The sequence below is a fragment of the Carcharhinus amblyrhynchos genome, chromosome 22 (genome assembly GCF_965287045.1).
Source record: "Carcharhinus amblyrhynchos chromosome 22, sCarAmb.v2.hapA, whole genome shotgun sequence".
Taxonomy (NCBI): Eukaryota; Metazoa; Chordata; class Chondrichthyes; order Carcharhiniformes; family Carcharhinidae; genus Carcharhinus; species Carcharhinus amblyrhynchos.
In genome coordinates this window covers 35,057,765-35,078,016 of record NC_137345.1, presented here as the reverse complement: position 1 = coordinate 35,078,016, position 20,252 = coordinate 35,057,765, and the positions used below count along the sequence as shown (strand labels likewise).

The window sequence follows — 20,252 nt, the reverse complement described above, 5'->3', positions numbered from 1 at the left end:
CCTTCAAAAAACATTGCTAACTCCCCCCCAAATGAACACTGCTAACTACCCCCTCTAATAAACACTGCAATCCCAGTCCTCCAGATCATTAATATATAGTGCAAACAACTAAAGTTCCGCACTGATCTCTATGGAACACCATGAGCTACAGATCTCCGTTCTGAAAAATACCCTTCCACCGTTACTCTCTGACTTCTATAAACAAGCCAATTCTGTATCCATCTTAACCACTTAACCACCAAAACAAACACTGCTGACTCCCCCCAGATAAACACTGGGGATTGAATTTAGGAGTCGCAGCGTCATGTTGCAACTGTACACAACTCTGGTGCGGCCGCACTTGGAGTACTGTGTGCAGTTCTGGTCCCCACATTATCGGAAGGATGTGGAGGCTTTGGAGAGGGTGCAGAGGAGGTTTACCAGGATGTTGCCTGGTATGGAGGGGAGGTCCTATGAGGAGAGACAGAGGGATTTGGGGTTGTTTTCGCTAGAAAGAAGGCAGCTAAGAGGGGATCTTATTGAAACATATAAGATGATTAGAGGTTTAGATAGGGTGGACAGTGATAGCCTTTTTCCTCGGATGGAGAAAGCTAGCACGAGGGGCCATGGCTTTAAATTAAGGGGGGGTAGTTATAGGACGGATGTCAGGGGTAGGCTCTTTACCCAGAGGGTGGTGAGGGATTGGAATGCCCTGCCTGCTGCAGTTGTAAATGCGCCTAGTTTGGGGGCGTTTAAGAGATCCGTGGATAGGTTTATGGATGGAAAGGGATTGGTTTAGGTTAGAGGGTCATTGTTTTTTAACTGGTTGGCGCAACATCGTGGGCCGAAGGGCCTGTTCTGCGCTGTAATGTTCTATGTTCTATGTTCTATCTAGCCAGCCCACCCTGAATCTGATGTGATTTCACCCTTTGTAGTAGTCTGCCATGTGGGATCTTATCAAACACCACACTAAAGTCCATATAAACTACATCCACAGCCCTTCTTTTATCAATTATCTTTGTCACCTCTTCAAAAACATCAATCAAGTTAGTGAGACATGACCTTCCCTGTACAAATCCATGTTGCCTGTCGCTAACTAGTCTATTTTCTTCCAAATGTGCATATATCCTGTCCCTCAGTATCTTCTCCAAAAGCTCCCCCACCATTGAAGTCAGGCTCAGCAGCCTATAATTTCCTGAATTATCCCTGCTTTCTTTTTTGAATATGGGAACAATATTGGCTATTCTCCAATCCTCTGGCTCCTCACCTGTGGTCAAAGTGACGATATCTGTTAAGGCCCCAACGATTTCTTCCCTTGCCTCCTGCAGTAACCTGCAATAGGTCCTATCCAACCCCAGGGACTTGTCTACCTTAATGCAATTTAGGGTACCCAACATTTCCTCCTTCAATATATTGACATTCTCTAAAACGTTCAAACACCTATCCCTGACGTCAACGCCCGTCACGTCCTCCTCTTTGGGGTCAATAGCGACACAAGTACTTATTAAGGATCTCACTCACTTCCTGTGGCTCCATGCATAACTTCCCTCCATTGGCCTTGAGTGGGCCTACCCTTTCTCTTGCTATCCTCTTGCTCCGAATATATGCGTAAAAAGCCTTGGGATTTTCCTTGACCCTGTTTACTAAAGACATTTCATAATTCCACATTTAAGTTCCTTTCTACTTTTACTGTACTCCTCAAAAGCTTTGTCAGTCATTAGATTGTTGAAGTTGTTGATATTACTGTGGATTGTCAGAGGATACAACAGGATATAGATGGTTTGGAGATGTTGGCACAGAAATGGCAGACAGAGTTTAATCTGGACAAATGCGAGGTGATGCATTTTGGAGGATCAAATTTAGGTGTGAATCATATTGTAAATGCCAGAACCCTTAGGAACATATGGAGGGATCTGGGCATGCTTGCCCAAAGTTCCCTAAAAGTGACAACACAAGTGGTCAAGGTGATTAAGAAGGCATATGGCATGCTTGCCTTCATTGGCTAGGGCATTGAGTACAAGAGTTGGGAAATCATGTTACAGCTATGTAAACTTTGGTTAGGCTGCATTTGGAATTTTGCATGCAGTTCTGGTCATCACACTACCAGAAGGATGTGAAAGCTTTGGGGAGAGTGCAAAGAAGGTTCACCAGGATGTTGCCTGGAGAGGTTGAATAAACTGGGATTGTTTTCACTGGAAAGAGGGAGCTTGAGGGGAGACCTGATAGAGGTCTACAAAATTAAGAGAGGCATAGACAAGGTTAATAATCAGAGGCTTTTTCCCAGGGTTGAACTGTCAATTACAAGGGGGCACAGGATCAAGGTGAAGGGGGAAAGTTTAAGGGATATGTGTGGGGGAAGTTTTTCACGTAGGGTGTGGAGGGTGCCTGGAATGTGCTATCAGAGGAGGTGGTGAAGGCAGGCACATTAGCAACATTTAAGAGGCATCTGGGTGGGTACATGATTCGGGAGAGAATAGAGGAATACAGACTAAGTTAGGGCAAAAGTTTTGTTTTAGTTTACTTAGAGTTTGGAGGGCTGAAGGGCATGATCCCTTGTTGTACTTTTCTTTGTTCTTTGAAATGATGACTATATAAATGATGATAAAACCAACATACTTCTCAATTTATATTTGAAGTTTCTTTTTTCTGGCTGAACATAGTTAGATTTCACACTAGTCAGAGTGCATGAAGCAAAAGGGTTGTTCTCCCTAAGGCATAATACGTGAAAGTGCTGCTCTGGCTCTAAAAGGTGAAATACTGCAAGTAAGCAATAATGTTAGCTTCAGATTAAAATAAACCAATACTTCAGATTTCTGCAAAGCATCTTTGACATCCTGCTTTCTCACATTCTGTTGTCCAGTCTCATGACTGATTCACACACACTAACTTATACGATGCTTCAATAATGTAGCTAAGTTAGGGACTGATTTTCCATAATAATTTACCAATCCTAGAAAGGACCTCCATTGCTTCACATTTTTGCTACTAAAATAGCGTCCAACTTTTTAGATGCTTTCTGTAGTCCCTTACTATCAACAGTGTGACCCAAATACTGAACTGATGTCTGGAAAAAGTCTCACTTTTCTTTCTTGATTTGCAGTCCATTTGCTTGAAGATGTTCCAATGTTGCTTCTAAATCATTTAAGTGCCCTTGTCATCATCCAGGTACCATTGTACACCTAGAGACCACTTAAAATCGGATCCATTGATCTTTGGAATAGGGCTGGTGCAGATATTTTTCCAAAAGGCAATCACTTACAATGAAAAAAGACCTTTATAGGTAACGATGGTAAGCAATTGTCATGATTCAGTGGTTACCTTCATCTGTAAATATGCTTGCAAAAGACCAATCATGCTGAATTTCAGCCCACCTGATAATAAAGCAGATAAATCTTCAATTAAAGGAAGCTGATATTGATCAGTGCACATCAGATTTATAATTGTTTTAAAATCAACAGAAATAAACAGATACGATGGGGTAACCCAGTTACGCATCATAACTGGCTCTAATGCACTAGTGTTTACAAAGTCACATTAATTCCTCTTCAACCTTGGGATGAATTACACAGGGCACTGCACTTGCTTTGGGACTTTTTGGTTGACTATTAGGTTTTATCTTGATTTTCACTTGAACTCCTTTCATTGAACAAAGTGTCTCTTTAAATAGACCCTTGCATCTACCCAGAGGGTGCTGTAGGTGTATTTTGTCATCGACCAATCTGTTGACAGCATTCCAATTAAGCTTTACCTTCACCAACCATGATCTTCCAAAATAGAGCTGGAAAAATACAACAGATCACTTGGAGAGGCAACTCCGCTGTTTGTCCATACAGCTCTATGTTGATCATGATGTAACATTTCAATGGCATGATCTCATCCATGCGTGTCCTTAAAAATCACATCAACCGGTTTCAAAGGAAGATGCTTCGGCTTTTACTGGTATGTAGTCTCAGGAATTAAAGATACAACAGCACCAGTATCAACCCCCATCCTAATAGATTGTTCACTTGGTAATCATCCAGAATCTGTGTGATCCACCCAGGATAAGATTGTGAGGAGAGCAGCAGACATGTAGGATAAAAGAATGTACATATTTTACAGATTAAAAAGCTAAAAAAAAGTTGAAATTTTTAAAAATTAAACACTAATTAAATAAAATAAAGATGGAGGGCCAGGTGATGTGTTGTAGCTGCATGATGTGGGAGCTGGTGGACCCCACTGTGGTTCCTAGTCAACACATCTGTACTGAATATTTGCTGCTCAAAGACTGTGGCTCAAAGTTGATGAGCTGGAGTCTGAGCTCCAGACACTGGACACATCAGAGAGAGGGAGAAGTACCTGGATGCTGTGCTTCTGGAGGCAATCACACTCCTTAGGTTAACTACCTTGAATTCAGCCAGTGGTCAGGGACAGGAGAGTATGACTGTGACCAAGGCAGGTAGCGGGCTCTGAGAGAGTCACAGCCCTTGTCCCTGTCCAGTAAGTACAAGATTCTTGCTCCTTCTGTGGATAAGAGGTGGCCTCAGGGAAAGATGATCAAACTGACTATAGCACGATAAGGGAGCCGTTCAAGTTGGTGGGGAGAATGCACAAAGATATGTTGATGGTACAAATTGCAACATGAGTATGATGTATTAGCTATGACAGAAAAGTGATTGCTGGGTGACCAGGACTGAGTGCTCAACTTTCAGAGTATACAGTCTTCCAAAGAAGGGGAAAGGAGGTGGGGTAGTGCTGTACTTTGGTACTTTGGTAGGAAGAATGGTAGGAAGGACTATTACTTACGTGGCGAAAAACTGCAGCAGGCGACGGTGCAGAGGGACCTCGGGGTCCTTGTGCATGAGTCGCAAAAACCCAGCTTGCAGGTGCAGCAGGTGGTCAGGAAGGCGAATGGGATGCTGGCCTTCATAGCGAGGGGGATTGAATATAAAAGTAGGGAGGTCTTGCTGCAGCTGTATAGGGCATTGGTGAGGCCGCAGCTGGAGTACTGTGTGCAGTTTTGGGCGCCGCACCTGCGCAAGGATATTTTGGCCCTGGAGGGAGTGCAGAGGAGGTTTACTAGGCTGATACCGGAGTTGAGGGGATTGAGCTATGAGGAGAGGCTGAATAAACTAGGCTTGTACTCGTTAGAGTTTAGAAGAATGAGGGGAGATCTCATTGAGACGTATAAGATGATGAATGGGATGGATAGGATAGAGGTGGAGAGACTCTTCCCGCTCAAAAAAGACAGTAGGACTAGGGGGCACAGCCTCAAGATAAAGGGGAGGCGGTTTAGAACGGAGTTGAGGAGGAACTTCTTCACTCAAAGGGTGGTGAATCTCTGGAATTCTCTGCCCGTTGAAGTGGTGGAGGCTGCCTCGCTAAATATTTTTAAGAAGCGGGTTGATGGGTTCTTGATAAGAGAGGGGATTAAGGGTTATGGGGAGAGGGCGGGAAAGTGGAACTGAGCCACAACAGATCAGCCATGATCTTATTGAATGGCGGGGCAGGCTCGAAGGGCTAGATGGCCTACTCCTGCTCCTATTTCTTATGTTCTTATGTTCTTATGTTAATCAAGGAAGGTTTCAGAGCAGTGCTGAGTTGTGATACAAAGGCAGCAGAAAAGGAGCTGAGGCTGGCATAGATCAGCCATGATCGTAATGAATGACGGGGCAGGCTTGAAGGGCCTAGTGGCAGCATTGAAATATGATTGAATTCCTGATACAGTGAACCTCATAGGCCCATAACCAGTGTCTTCAACTTAAATAAAGGCAATTATAATGGTATTAGGGAGGAATTGTCAAAGGTGAACTGGGTAAACTAGCTAAGATTCAGGTCAGTTGATGAACGTGGCAGATATTCAAGCAATTGTTCCAACATTATTCCCTGGGTTGAAATGGTCGCTACGAGAGGACACAGATTTAAGGTGCGGGGAGGAAAGTACAGAAGTGATGTTAGGGGTAAGTTTTTCACTCAGAGGGTGGTGAGTGAATGGAATCGGCTGCCGTCAGTGGTGGTGGAGGCGAACTCGCTGGGGTCTTTTAAAAGACTTCTGGATGAGTATATGGGGTTTAATGGGATTGGGGGTTATAGATAGGACTATAGATTGGTAGGTGTTAATGTGGTCGGCGCAACTCGTGGGCTGAAGGGCCTGTTTGTGCTGTAGTGTTCTATGTTCTATGTTCTAACATGAGTTTATCCCAGTCAAAAAGAGGAATTCCACAGAGTCCATGGTTAACACAGGAGGTCAAGGATAATGTTCAGTTGAAAAGCAGGAAATATAAAGTTGGGAAGGATAGTGGTAGAGATTGAGAAGTTTTTAGAATCCAGCAGCATAAAAAGGCAGAAAATGAATTTTGAGAGAAAGCTTGCATGCAGCAATAAAGCAAAGCGTAAAGGTTTCTCCGGATCTATAAATAGGAAGTGGGCAGCTAAGGTTTCTATTGAAAAAGGCTGTTGAATTGATAATAGCAAACAAGGAAATGGCAGATATGCTAAATAATATTTTTGCATCAGTCTTCACCATGGAAGATATTATCCCTAAGATATCAGATGAATTGATTACAAATAACATGGTTGAACTTACAAAAATTTCAACCTCAAGAGATAGAGTATCAGAGCAACTCAGGTGGCTAAAGGTGGACTTGATGAACTGCATGCTAAGGTTTTAATACAAGTGGTTGCAGAGATGGTAGAACGATTGGTTGAAATTTTTTGTAACTCACTTAACTCTGGGAGGACACCAGAAGATTGGAAAACAACCAATGTGACCCCCTTGTTCAAAGAGGGAGAAAGGCTGAAGGCAGGGAACTATCAGCCAGTGAGTTTAGTATCTATTATTAGCAAGATGCTGGAGTCAATAATCAAAGAGGAAATAGCAAACCATTTAGGAAAGCTGAATATAATCAAACCCAGTCAACATGGTTTTATGAAAGATAAATCATATTTGACAAATTTGCTCTAATTCTTTGAGGATGTAACAGAGAGAATAGACAGAGGGGAACCTGTAGATGTGGTGTATTTAGATTTCCAAAAGGATTTGACAAGATGCCGCATAAGAGGCTGGTGCATGAAGTAAAAGCCGGTGGAATTGGAGGAAGTGTGTTAGCAGGATTGAAAACCTAGAAAACAGAGAAAACAGAGAGTTGGAACAAATGGGTCCTTTTCAGGGTGGATGCAAATGGCATCTTGGCCTTCATTGCAAAGGGATTGGAGTTTAAAAATAGGGAAGTTTTGTTGCAATTGTACAAGATTTGGTGAGGCCTGACTTGGAGTACTGTGTACAGTATTTGTCCCCTTGGATATAGTAACAATGGAGGCAGCCCCAAGGAGTTTCACCAGGGTAATTCCTGGAATGAGAGGGTTGTTCCATCAAGGGCGACTAAATAGTCTGGGTTTGTATTCCTTAGAGTTTAGAAGAGCGAGAGGTGACTTTATTCAGACATATAAGATCCTGAGGGAATTTGACAGGGTAAATGGTGAGATGTTTTCACTAGTCTTGAACAAGAGGACATAACTACAAAATAAAAGGTTGATTATTTAATACTGAGGTGCATAGAAATTTCTTCTCGCAGAGGGTGGTGAATCTCAGGAATTCTCTGCCCCAAAAGGTGGTGGAGGTTGGATCATTAGAAGTATTTAAAGTGGATCTGGATAAATATTTGATAAACTGAGGAATAGAGGGCAATGGGGAAATGGCACAGAAAAGGAGGTGAAGCCGGTATAGATGTCATGATCGTAATGAATGGCGGGGCAGGCTTGAAGGGTCTAGTGGCCATTCCTGCTTCTATTTCTTGTGTTCTTGTATGTATGAATGACCTTCAGTTGGAGCACTTCATCATTCGCTGGACATTCATAAAATCATAAAATCTCTACAGCACAATAGGAGGCCATTCAGCCCATCGACTCAGGCCCTATTCTCATTACCCTTGTATTTACTTTGCTAATCCGCTGACACTAAGGGGAAATTTGGCATGGCCAATCAACCTAACCTGCACACCTTTGGACTGTGGGGGAAACTGGAGCACCCGGAGGAAACGCAGACACAGGGAGACGATGCAAACTGCACAACAACCAGCCAAGGGCAGAATTGGACCCGGGTCCCTGGTGCTGAGGGGCAGCAGTGCTAACCATTGTGCCAACCAACTTATTCTTCTTCTTGAAGGTAGCCAGGTTCATCTTCTAAATATTCTTCTTGGAGAAGTTGGTCTCGCCCAACGAGATTTTTAATATGACCCATTTTGCCACAATTGTTGCATTGACTATCCTTGCTCCAGCATTTGCTTATTGAATGGTCCATGTTGGTACATCTGTGAAATGCCTGTTGCTGTTTTGACTTCTTAAGGGCAGTTCACAACATGTGGATCTTCACTCATGCACCAGAAGCCTCTTTCAGCCAGTTCCATGGACACTGTGATTTCTACTGCTGTCTTTAAAGTCAAAGCATGTTGCATCAGAGATCTTCATTGGATAGGCTCATTTTGGAAACCACGCACTTGAAGAAAATCTTTGAATGGCTCACCAAACTGACACTCTTGCCTTTTTGAGATGCCACAAACTGAGCAATGCTCCCTCCGGCCACTTGATTCCTTCGGTGGAATCTGAACCATTCCTCGGTGATCAGTGGCTTTGGAGAATCGTGCACTGCTCAGTCATCATAAGTTTTGTTTCCTGGCTTTGCTGGATGTACCAAGCTCCAGAGCAAATTAAAGGTTTTACTTCCTATTGTGACGAGAAAAGCCAGTACGAGCAACTCACTTGCAATTTTACTCACTGGTATAAAGGACAAGAGCACGTGTGACTGTAAGGTTGTATGAATGTGTGTACGAGGGTGTGTGAGAAGGTGTGTGAGTGCGAGGGTGTGTGAGAAGGTGTGTGAGTGCGAGGGTATGTGAGAGGACGTGTGTGAAAGTGTGTGTGGGAGGGTGAGTTTGAGTGAGGGTGAGTATGTGAGTGAGTCAGTGAGTGTGTGCAAGGCTGAGTGAGAGTGAATGATTCTAAGTGTGTGAGTGAGTGTGAGTGAATATGAGTGAATGTGTGTGAGTGTGAGTGAGTGTATGTGTGAGGGTGAGTGCGCGTATATAAGAGTGAGTGTGAGTGAAAGTGAGGGAGTGAGTGTGAGTGAGTTTGAGGGCAAGTGAGGATGAGTGTGTGAGGGTGAGTGTGAGTGAGTGTCAGGGTGAGTGAGAATGAGGGTGACTGTGAGTGAGTGTTAGGCTGAGTATCTTACCCATGTAACTATCTAAATGCTTTTTAAAAGATAAAATTGTACTCTCCTCTACTACTACCTCTGGCAGCTTGCTCCAGACACTCACCACTCTCTGTGTGAAGAAATTGCCCCTCTGGACACTTCTGTATCTCTCCCCTCTCACCTTAAAGCTATGCCCTCTAGGTTTAGACCTCCCTACCTTTAGGAAAAGATATTGACTATCTAGCTGATCTGTGCCCCTCATTATTTATATTCTGCATTGTAAGGATTCTATGAATCAGTAACCAGGCCTCACTGCAGCAGTATCTGGGTTAGTACACTGCCCCACCTGGTCAACTAGATTATTAAATTAGCAGCAGATCTTTAGTATTTTTTAAAATAATTACAATGAAGTTTCACAAGTTTATGTAAAATAATTGAAGCATTACAAGAATGGCAACACGCCCAGATTCTTTAAGTACAGAAAAATCATTGGCATCTACTTCAATTAACCAATATGCAACTAGTTATTAGATTGAGTCCCAATGTGAAAGGTGTATGGAGCAGTGAGGGCATCGCGGTGGCTGTCCCAGTGTCACATCACATCCCGTGAATTACGAATCGCACAGCACAGAACCAAACTGAAAATCATCCCGAAAATCTGCAAAAAATAGAACACAAAAAGGCAAATCAGCCAGAAGCAGAGAACTAGACTGGTGTCTGTAAAATGCAGAAAATCAGATACAAAGAATTGGGATTGAGGGTTATAGATAGGCCTGATAGGTAGGGATATGATCGGCGCAACTTGTGGGTCGAAGGGCCTGTTTGTGCTGTAGTGTTCTATGTTCTATGTTAAAGAACCTCAAAGGAAGGAAAAGTCCTGTTCCTTGGGAATACCCTGCTCCATGCACTCAAAGAACTGTGAGTCAAGACTCACATGAGCAGGAACCACGGCATTAAATTCCTTAATTTGGAGTGTTATAGAATCATAAAAACACAACCTGTTATCACACAGAGACCTCTCTGCTACAGTGCCTATTTCAAACTCCTTTATAACATTATCCAATTTATCCACTTTCTTATCTTACCCAGTCAAACACATGCGTCTTTCATCTTTGATTTATTATTGTCACATGTATTAGTATACGGTGAAAAGTATTGTTTCTTGGGAGCTGTACAGACAAAGCATACCATTCTTAGAGAAGGAAACAAGAGAATGCAGAATGTAGTGTTACAGTCATAGCTACTGTGTAGAGAAAGATCAACTTAATGCAAGGTAAGTCCATTCAAAAGTCTGACAGCAGCAGGGAAGAAGCTGTTCTTGAGTCGGCTGGTATGTGACCTCAGACTTCTGTATCTTTTTCCCGACAGGCGAAGGTGGAAGAGAGAATGTCTGGACTTAATTATGCTTTCCTGAGGCAGTGGGAAGTGTAGACAGAGTCAGTGGGTGGGAGACTGGTTTTAGTGATGGACTGGGCTTCATTCACGACCCTGGTTTCTTGCGGTCTCGGATAGAGCAGGAGCCGTACTTAAGCTGTGATACACCCAGAGAGGATGCTTTCTATGGTAAAAGTTGGTGAGAGTTGTAGCAGACATGCGGATGTCTTATGGCTGGCTCACTCGGAACTGGAGGGAGCGTATTATTAAGTTTGTACTTGATACAAAACTTTTCTAAGTTAAGGAATATAACAGCTTTAGGAATTAAAATTTTGACTGGAGGTATATGGGGCTGTGTGATAGAAAAACTGATGAACAATCCTGAAGCAAACGTAATTCAGAGAATTATACTGAAATTACACACTGCCTGTATTTCTCATGAAAGGTTAGAGATGATAGAGGCAAATACTTGAACAATGGATGATCCATATCTAGGATTGCAGTGGGAGTCTGGAGAGAGGATAACAACATCCTTTAAAAATATCAATTACTCCTGTGAGTTACAGAATCAAAGAGATATGTTGAAAATAAAATAATATGTTTGCATTTCTAATGGAATCAACACAAATCATTCCACACAGATAGTGATTCAGGATGAAGCCTTAGTTAGAAGATTCTTTCGTTTAATTTATTTATGTGTGCTTGCTGATAGAGTTCACTTTGCGTTTCATGGTGGGGAAACAGTTTGAGGATCTGCACTAGTTTGTAGCTGGTGGAAGAAATCCTGAGTGGTCCTTATCAAGCTTTGTGGCAGAAAGCAGTCAGCCTGGATAGTTAACTTCAAAAGAGTTGCACAGAAGCAATGGGAGCATAGTCTTGAACTGCTGTAGTCTATGTGGCATAGGTACACCCATTGCACTGTTAGGGAAGGAATTCCAGGATTTTTACCCAGCAACAGTGGAGGAACAGTGATTTATTTCCAAGTCAGGATGGTGAGTGGCTTGGAGGTGATGGTGTTCCTATGAGTCTGCTACTCTAGTCCTTTAAGGTGGTGGAGATTACAGATTTGGAGGCTGATGTTGAAGGAGCCTTGGTGAGTTGCTGCAGTGAATCTTGCATTTGGTACACATGGCTGCCACTGTGCGTCAGTGTTGGAGAGAGTGAATGTTGAAGGTGGTATCTCGGGTGCTGATTAAACACATTGAGAAGTGTTGATGATAAACTGCATGGGAACACTCCCAATCCATTAGTGAGATCTTAATCACCTTGACAGGTGATTGGTTTGGATTTTTAAAGATTATCATTCCCATCAAACCTGATTAAAATGTTTGGAAAGATCAGAGTGGATAAGGCAATGTTTAAAGATGTTATTATATTGACTTTCAAAATGAAAGATAAACTCCCTCATTAGAGAATTCTTGTTAATTTGAATTCACTGGAGTTGAACCTGGTTAAGAAACTGGCTGAGTGGCAGGTTGTGAAGATAATGGGCAGGATGGCATTGATTTCATCAGCTCCTTCTCGATCCAGGGCTGCCATCTACCCAGGGCCACGGTTCCTGCTCACGTGAGTTTTTGAGCACATGGAGCAGGGCATTTCCAAGGTACAGGACTTCCCTTCCTTCATTCTCTGCCACCATTCCGCATCATCATGAAGGTTTTTGGACTGAAAGCATGATGCAGCTTAATGGACAGGAAGTTACCATTGTAAACAACTAGCGGTGGATGTCTGGTGTCAGTTAGAGTTTGTTGAACACACACACTAATACTGGCTGGACAGATGTGACGAGTTGTTTCACACACAGATGTGTGTTGGGATTTATTAACAATTTGGATAATGGGTGAAAAAGCTGGCAGCCAGCTGGGATGTGGTGACTCTCAATACCCAGTGTTTAATGCCCATTGCCCTCAAGCCAATCAGTCTCAGACATGCAGTGTGGGTAAGGAGTCACATGTATGCTCTGAGCAAATTGATACTCCTTCTCTTCAATTCACCAGCTTAGAATTAATGTTTGAAATTAGCTTCAAGTGTTGAGAAGTATTTGTTGGATTGACAAGATTCATTAAACTAAAAGCAAAATACTGCAGATGCTGGAAATCTGAAACAAAAACACAGAACTCTGGAAAGACGCGGCAAGTCTGGCAGCGCCTGTGGAGAGAGAAACAGAGTTAACGTTTCGGGTTTAATGTGACTCTTCTTCAGAGCTGAAGAGAGGGAGAAATGTGGTGGATTTTATGTTGTCAAAGAGGGGGTGGAACAGCTGGAGCAGAGCAGGTCACTGATCGGTGGTTGCTGGGAGAGATTGTAACAAGGCTGTGTAAATGATGAGACGGAGGAAAGGTTAACGGTAATGTGAAGGGCTCCGGAATGTTGATCCAACCTCCCTGTCACAAGCCATTTTAACTCAGCATCTTGCTCTCGTGCCCACCTGTCTGTCAATGGGCTGCTGCAATGTTCCGGTGAACCCCCAACGCGGAGGAACAGCACCTCATCTTCCGGTTGGGCACTTTACAACCTTCTGGATTCAACATAGAGTTCAACAACTTCAGACCACAAACTCTCTCCTCCATCTTGACCCCGTTCTTATGCAAAAACGTTGTTGTTCTAATGCAAGCCCTCCTCCCCCACTGGGCCATCTGTCACTTGTTCCTGTGTTTTGTTTTCACTCTGCACTGGCCTTTATTCTCACAATGACACTATTTTACCGTTCTGCCGCTCCTTCTCTGGCCCCACACACTGCCATTAACACTTCCTCTGCCACGTGACCCATACATCTCTGCTGCAATCTCTCTAGGCTGAACGCTCCCACCAATCACTGACCTTCTCCCGTATTACAGCTGTTCCACCCCCTCATATAAAATATAAAATTCAGCAAATTTCTCCCTCACTATAGCATTGAAGAGGAGTCCCATGGATTGCAGATGTTAACTCTGTTTCTCTCTGTACAGATGTTTAGAGTTTCTGTGGTACTTTCTGTCCTTGTGACAAGGTGACAGTGGGGTCATCACACTGGCTGCACAGCCTGTAGCTGACACTGAGATGCATATGGGCTCAGGCCTATTGACCAAGGGAGTATATGACCCTTACCATCACTCCCGCAATCCCGATTCCCATCACTCCGATCATGTACAGCTTTGAATTGAAAAAGTCCTTTAATTTGGAAGTGCAATTCTGTGGAGACAATGAGCAGGAAGTCAGTAACTGTGATCAAAGATTGGAACAGATAATATGTTCTCATAAATAATCTGGTGAATATGTGCAAACACATCTACCCCAAGGAATTGTCATCTCCGACTCTCACTGCTGGGGATATTTGAATGATGTTACTTGAGGGATAAATATTGATCAGGATTGACAAGGAGAACTCCCCTGATCTTCTTGGGAATAACACCCTGGGATCCCTTATTTCAGCTGCTCATTCCAAAGACAGCAACTGCAACGGTTCTGAAATCCCTGGAGAATTGTCAATAAATCGTCCCCATGGGCTTCCTCAATAGGAAAGGAGCAGCGGGACTTTAAAACCAGCTGGATCTACTCTGGCCAGCAGCCAAAGGTCACCAGAGCTTAACTTGTGAGTGTGGCCACAGAAGCTATCTTTGCAATGTAAACAAAGGGTGTTGGTGACAGGAGGCTGTCCTCGGTGAGATTATTACATTTACAGACTGACAAACTCACTTCTGAATATGGCTGCCTGGGTGAGTGTACAGCACTGACACTGAGCACTAGGTGTGAACAGCACTCGTGAGGCAGTACATAATCCTGTCCAGCAGATCTGCTGTACACCGTGAGGCCCACGTGGACAATCTATTGACAATCCTCAGCGGCCTTCAGAACTTGACAATTCGCTGCTCAGACTCTGTCTAAAAACTGAATTCAGTTTCACTCTCCCAAGGAAACGAATGAGAGAAAGATTATTGGATGTTATGAAATAAACAGCGGAACCTAAATGTTTAACAGTGCTCTGAACCTAAAGAGCACAGCAATGAACAAAACAGGCAATGGGAGCATACAGATGGATATCTACTGTCAGGTTAATACTCAGAATGGCAAAGGGAACAGACCAGAATCTGCACAATGTATCTGAAATAAATAAACAGGCTGAATCCAGGACTATTCCGTATTGTTGCAGCCAGGGGCAGTCACAGCTCATAGTTTATCATCACAGCTTTAAATGATTGAAGGGTCACTGTGACAGCATTGGGCAAACAAATCAAATAATTCTCTGTAGAATTTAATATGAAAGGGGGAACTCACCACAGGTGTGTGTAATGTAGGACACAACAGCTGGATGGAGGGATCTGGGGAAGAATCGCCACAGCACTGCAACTAGAGACAGAGACAGGGATAGAGATAGAAAGAGCGGGGAGGAAAGAGAAACACAGGTCAAAATATTTTACATCAAACCCGGCACCACCTGAGAGGCTGGAACGCAAATGTGAGTGTGAGACTGTACATTGAGTGTGTCAGTAAGTGAGAGACTGTGTGAGTGTTTCAGTGAGTCTGAGACTGCGTGTATCAGAGTGAGTGAGAGACTGTACATTGGGTGTGTCAGTGAGTGTGAGACGGTACATTAAGTATGCCAGTGAGTGAGACTGTACATTGAGTGTGTCAGTGAGTGAGACTGTACATTGGGTAAGTCAGTGAGTGAGAGACTGTACATTGAGTGTATCAGTGAGTGTGAGACTGCTGAATAGCAGGTGTGTCAGTGAATGAGACTGTACACTGAGTGTGTCGGTGAATGAAAGACTGTGTGAGTATGTCAGCGAGTGTGAGGCTCTGTGAGTGTGTCAGTAAGTGGGAGACTGAGTAACGAGTGTGTCAGTGAGTGTGAGACTCTGTGAGTATGTCAGAGTGAGTGTGAGACTGTACATTGAGTGTGTCAGTGAGTGTGAGACTGTGTGTGTCAGAGTAAGTGAGAGACTATACATTGAGTGTGTCAGTGAGTGAGAGACAGTGTGATTGTGTCAGAGTGAGTATGTCAGAGTGAGTGCAAGACTGTACATTGAGTGTGTCAGTGAGTGAGAGACAGTACATTGAATGTGTCAGTGAGTGAGAGACTGTGCATGTGTCAGTGAGTGTGAGACTGAGTAGTGAGTGCATCAGTGAGTGTGAAACTGTGAGTGTGTCAGAGTGAGTGTGTGACTGTACATTGAGAGTGTCAGTGGGTGGAGACTGTTTGAGTGTGTCAGTGAGTGTGAGACTGTGAGCAGTAAGTGTGTCAGTGAGAGTGAGACTGTGTGAGTGTGTCAATGAGTGTGAGACTGTGAGCAGTGTGCATGTCAGTGAGTGTGAGACTGTGTGAGTGTGTCAGTGAGACCACATGCATGGTCTTTTCTTTCTGTTAAAACCCACAATGCCTACCATATTTTCGACATTACAACCTCCAAGCCACTTACCATCCTAACTTGGTTATAACACTGTTATATATCAAATATATCAAAATCCTGCAACTCACACCCAAACAGCACTGTGGCTGTACCGACACCACATGGACTGTATTGACTCAGGAAGACAGCACAGCACCACCTTCTGATGGGATCTGCAGAGGTGGGCAGGTAATGAAGGTGATTCGAGTTCAGTTTGCAGTGGTTTTTCAGCCTCTTGGCTACTGGCCTGGTGCTCAAATTACCAGCTCAACGGAGGACATCCATCTGCAAAAGCTTCACACTTTATCCCAGCCGGAGCTCCATCCTATTGGTGCAGCCACAGGACGGAAAGGTTGCAATCTCGACCAATGGCAATCCAAGTCTTGGTGTTTCTCTTCCTGTTGCTATGTTCCTTGTTGAGGGGCAGTCTGAGTTTGCACCCTGCCACTGCGGTACCCCCTCTCTGTATGGGACTGCCGGGGGATTTCTTAATGTGAAGCCTGACCACTACGCTGATAAATACTGTGAGAACAAAGACCCCACCCCCCTCCGGAATATTCTGGATCCAGCCTCACTGCCAACTAGTGGGTGGTTTGGACCCCATTTTCTCTTGTTGTTCGGCTCTGAATCCTGAAGGAAAATCCTACCCATTCTGTCTGCTTTCCCTCTTTGGCTGGGAAAACTGGTTGATTAAGGTATAATGTGCGGTGATTGTTCTGGAAATTCGATGTGGATATTTGGTGAAGTGAGTGTGTAAAGTGTTCACTCACACAAGTGTTTGGGATGGCTGAGTGTGTACACACTCTCACTATCTGTGGTGACCATGTGAAGTGTGTACTCACCACATTGTGAATGGAATGCAGTGTCCTGTTACCAGCTCCGGTCATTCGATAAGCATGCAGTGACTTACTGTAATAAACATTCATCTCTTGCAGAATCTGTCAGCAAAACACAAACAAGAAATCCTTTTTACAGCAAGATCCACAATCAAATCAGGTGGAGGGAGAGGGGGTTGGCAAATGAGTGAAAGACAGGATGGGGGAAGAGGGAGAGAGAGAAAAGGAGAGAGGAACACGGAGGACAAAGAAGAGGGAGGTATAGAAAGGTGAAGAGAGAGAGATGGAGGATTGAACAGAAGGGGTAACAAGAAGTGGGGGCAAGACAGACAGATAGTGAGCAGGATTTTATGGCCTTGCTTGTCATATAAAAAATAAAATCCCACCTGAGGTCAATGGGTATTTTCATCGTCTACTCTTTGCCCGCTCCGATTCCGTGGTGGGTGGGACGGTAAAATTCTGGCCAGTAAACGTGGAACCAGAAAAGTGGAGAGACGGGAAGAGTGAGGAATGGGCAAAAAAAGTGGCAAAGGGATAGTGGGAGAAAGGAAAAAATGGAGCGAGAGGAGCGAGAGAGGGGGGTTGAGAGCGGAGGAAATGATCGAGAAACAAGTGGGAGAACGAGATCACAGAGTTGTGATGGTGCAGATGGAGGCCATCCAGCACATCATATAATCATATCTTAGAATCGCTGCAGTGCAGGAGACCAATCGGCCCATCGAGTCTGCACCAACACTCTATTAGAGAACTTTACCCTCAGCCCACTCCCTCACTCTAGCTCCATAACCTGCACATTGATCATGGCCAATCCACCAAACCTGCACATGTTTGGTCTGTTTCTGGGGAATGATAACTGTGCTGGCTAAAGGCCCTTAAATCCCCTGGACCTGATGGGTTGCATCCTAGGATATTAAAGGAAGTAACTACCTGCTGAACTCACATGCTAACTTCCTGTGATTTATGCACAAGGACCCCCAAATCCCTCTGGGCCGCAGCTTTCTGCAGCCTTTTTCCATTTAAATAATACTCAGTTCCTTTGTTCTTCCTACCAAAGTGCATAACTTCACGTCTGCACAGCGGATGCACTGGTAGTCATTTTCCAGGAATCCTTAAATTCCAAAAAAGGCACAGAGGGTTGGAAAACTGCCAATCAAACAACCTTACTCAGAAAGAGAAGGGGATAAAAAAAACAGGTAACTACAGACCAGTTAACTTACCATCTGAAGGTGGGAAAATATCAGAGTCCATTAAACAGGATGTAGTAGCAGAACATTTAGAAATATGTAATATAATCAAACAAAGTCCGCGTGGCTACTGCGTGAGTTTCCTCCGGGTTCTCCAGTTTCCTCCCACAGTCCAAAGATGTGCGGGTTAAGTTGATTGGCCATGCTAAATTACTCCTTAGTGTCAGGGGGATTAGAAAGATAAATGTGTGGGGTTGCAGGAAGAGCGCCTGGGTGGGATTGTGGTCGGTACAGACTCAATGGGCCGAATGGCCTCCTTCTATATTGTAGGGATTCTATGACTCTCTGAAATAATAAGGAAATGTTGCAACTGGAATACCAGCAAACTGTTCTGTATACACTTGAGGTCAAGTGAAAACTAAAAGATAGAAAATAATTTCACCAGTAAAGAGTAATAAGAAGCATGTTGGAGGATGGGCTGGTTCAGGGTGCAGAGTAAATAAGCATTCTTTATACACATGGGCCGAGAATAATTGCACCGTGCTGACCTGTCGGGAGGGAATTACCCGGGGAGTTCTCAATATCGACTCTGTACCCCATTTAATCTCAAGGCATCAGGTCAAACGTGGGCAAGGAAACCTCCGACTGATTACCACGTACCATTCTCCACTCACCGCCCCCGCACCCCAGCCCTCAGCTGACATATGAGTTCTCCTCCATGTCAGCATTCCAGGCAGTGAGTTAAACACTAAGATAGTGGGGAACCTGTAGATGTGGTGTATCTGGATTTCCAGAAGGCATTTGAAAAGGTGCCACACCAAAGACTGCTGCATAAGATAAAGGTGCACAGTGTTACGGGTAATGTATTAGCATGGATAGAGGATTGGTTAACTAACAGAAAACAAAGAGTGGGTGTAAATTAGTGTTTTTCTGGTTGGCGATCAGTGACTAGTGGTGTGCCTCAGGGATCAGTGTTGGGACTGCGATTGTTTACGATTTACATAGATAATTTGGTGTTTGGGACTAAGTGTTGTGTGTCAAAATTCGCAGATGAAACTTAGATGGTTTGAAGAGCAAAGTGTGCAGGGGACATTGAAAGTCTGCAAAGGGATATAGATAATCTAAACGAGTGGATGAGCATCTGGCAGATGGAGTAGAATGTGGGTAAATGTGAGGTCATCCATTTTGGTAGGAATAACAGCAAAATTGACTATTATTTAAATGGTAGAATATTGCAACATGCTGCTGTGCAGAGGGACCTGGGTGTCATTGTGCAGGAATCTCAAAGAGTTGGTTTGCAGGTGCAGCAGGTAATTAAGAAGGCAAATGGAATTTTGTCCTTCATTACTGGAGGGATGAAGTTTAAAAACAGCAAGTTTATTTTGCAGCTGTGAGGCCACGCCTGGAGTACTGTGTACAGTTTTAGTCTCCTTACTTGAGAAAGAATATACTGGCACTGGACTGGGTGCAGAGGAGATTCACTAGGTTGATTCTGGAGTCAAGAGGGTTGGCTTATGAGGAGTGACCGAATAGACTGGGGCTACACTCATTGGAAATCAGGAGAATGAGGGGCGATCAGACAGAAACATATAAGATTATGAAGGGGATGATAAGGTAGAAGCAGGGAAGTTGTTTCCACTGGCGAGAGAAATTAGAACAAGGGGGCACAGCCCCAAAATAAGGGGAAGCAGATTTAGGACTGAGTTGGGGAACTTCTTCACACAAAGGATTGTCAGTCTGTGGAATTCCCTGCCCAGTGAAGCAGTTGAGACTACCCCATTGAATGTTTTTAAGGCAAGGATAGATACATTTTTGAACAGTAAAGGAATGAAGGGTTATGGCGAGCGGGCGGGGAAGTAGAGCTGAGTCCACAAAAAGATCGGCCATGATCTTATTGAGTGGCGGAGCAGACTCGAGGGGTCAGATCATAGAATCCTACAGTGCAGAAAGAGGCCCTTCAGCCCATCGAGTCTGCACCAACCACAATCCCACCCAGGCCCTACCCCCATATCACTACACATTTTATCCGCTAATCCCTCCAACCTAAGCATCCCAGGACACTAAGGGGCAATTTCAGCATGGCCAATCAACCTAACCTGCACATCTTTGGACTATGGGAGGAAACTGGAGCACCCGGAGGAAACCCACGCAGGCACGAGGAGAATGTGCAAACTCCACACAGACAGTGACCCGAGCCGGGAATCAAACCCAGGTCCCTGGAGCTGTGAAGCAGCAGTGCTAACCACTGTGCTACCGAGCCTCCCTAGATGGCCTACTCCTGCTCCTGATTCTTATATTCTTATAGAGGGAAAACATTGCAGATGCTGGAATCAGCTCTGACGAA

General features: G+C 44.1%; 1 protein-coding gene across 1 annotated transcript in view; it reads right to left on the bottom strand.

Annotated features, from left to right (window-relative positions):
• Nucleotides 1–9,570: 9,570 nt before the first annotated feature.
• LOC145356940 (tetraspanin-2-like) overlaps nt 9,571–20,252 on the bottom strand; it is a 114,888-nt gene continuing 104,206 nt past the window's right edge. Inside the window, exons 5-8 of the mRNA XM_080209951.1 lie at nt 16,731–16,826; nt 14,777–14,848; nt 13,610–13,693; nt 9,571–9,806 (exon numbers count right to left, since the gene is read on the bottom strand). Coding sequence (XP_080066077.1) covers nt 9,741–9,806; nt 13,610–13,693; nt 14,777–14,848; nt 16,731–16,826 — 318 coding nt within the window. The 3' untranslated portion in view covers nt 9,571–9,740. The remainder of the gene's footprint in view (nt 9,807–13,609; nt 13,694–14,776; nt 14,849–16,730; nt 16,827–20,252) is intronic.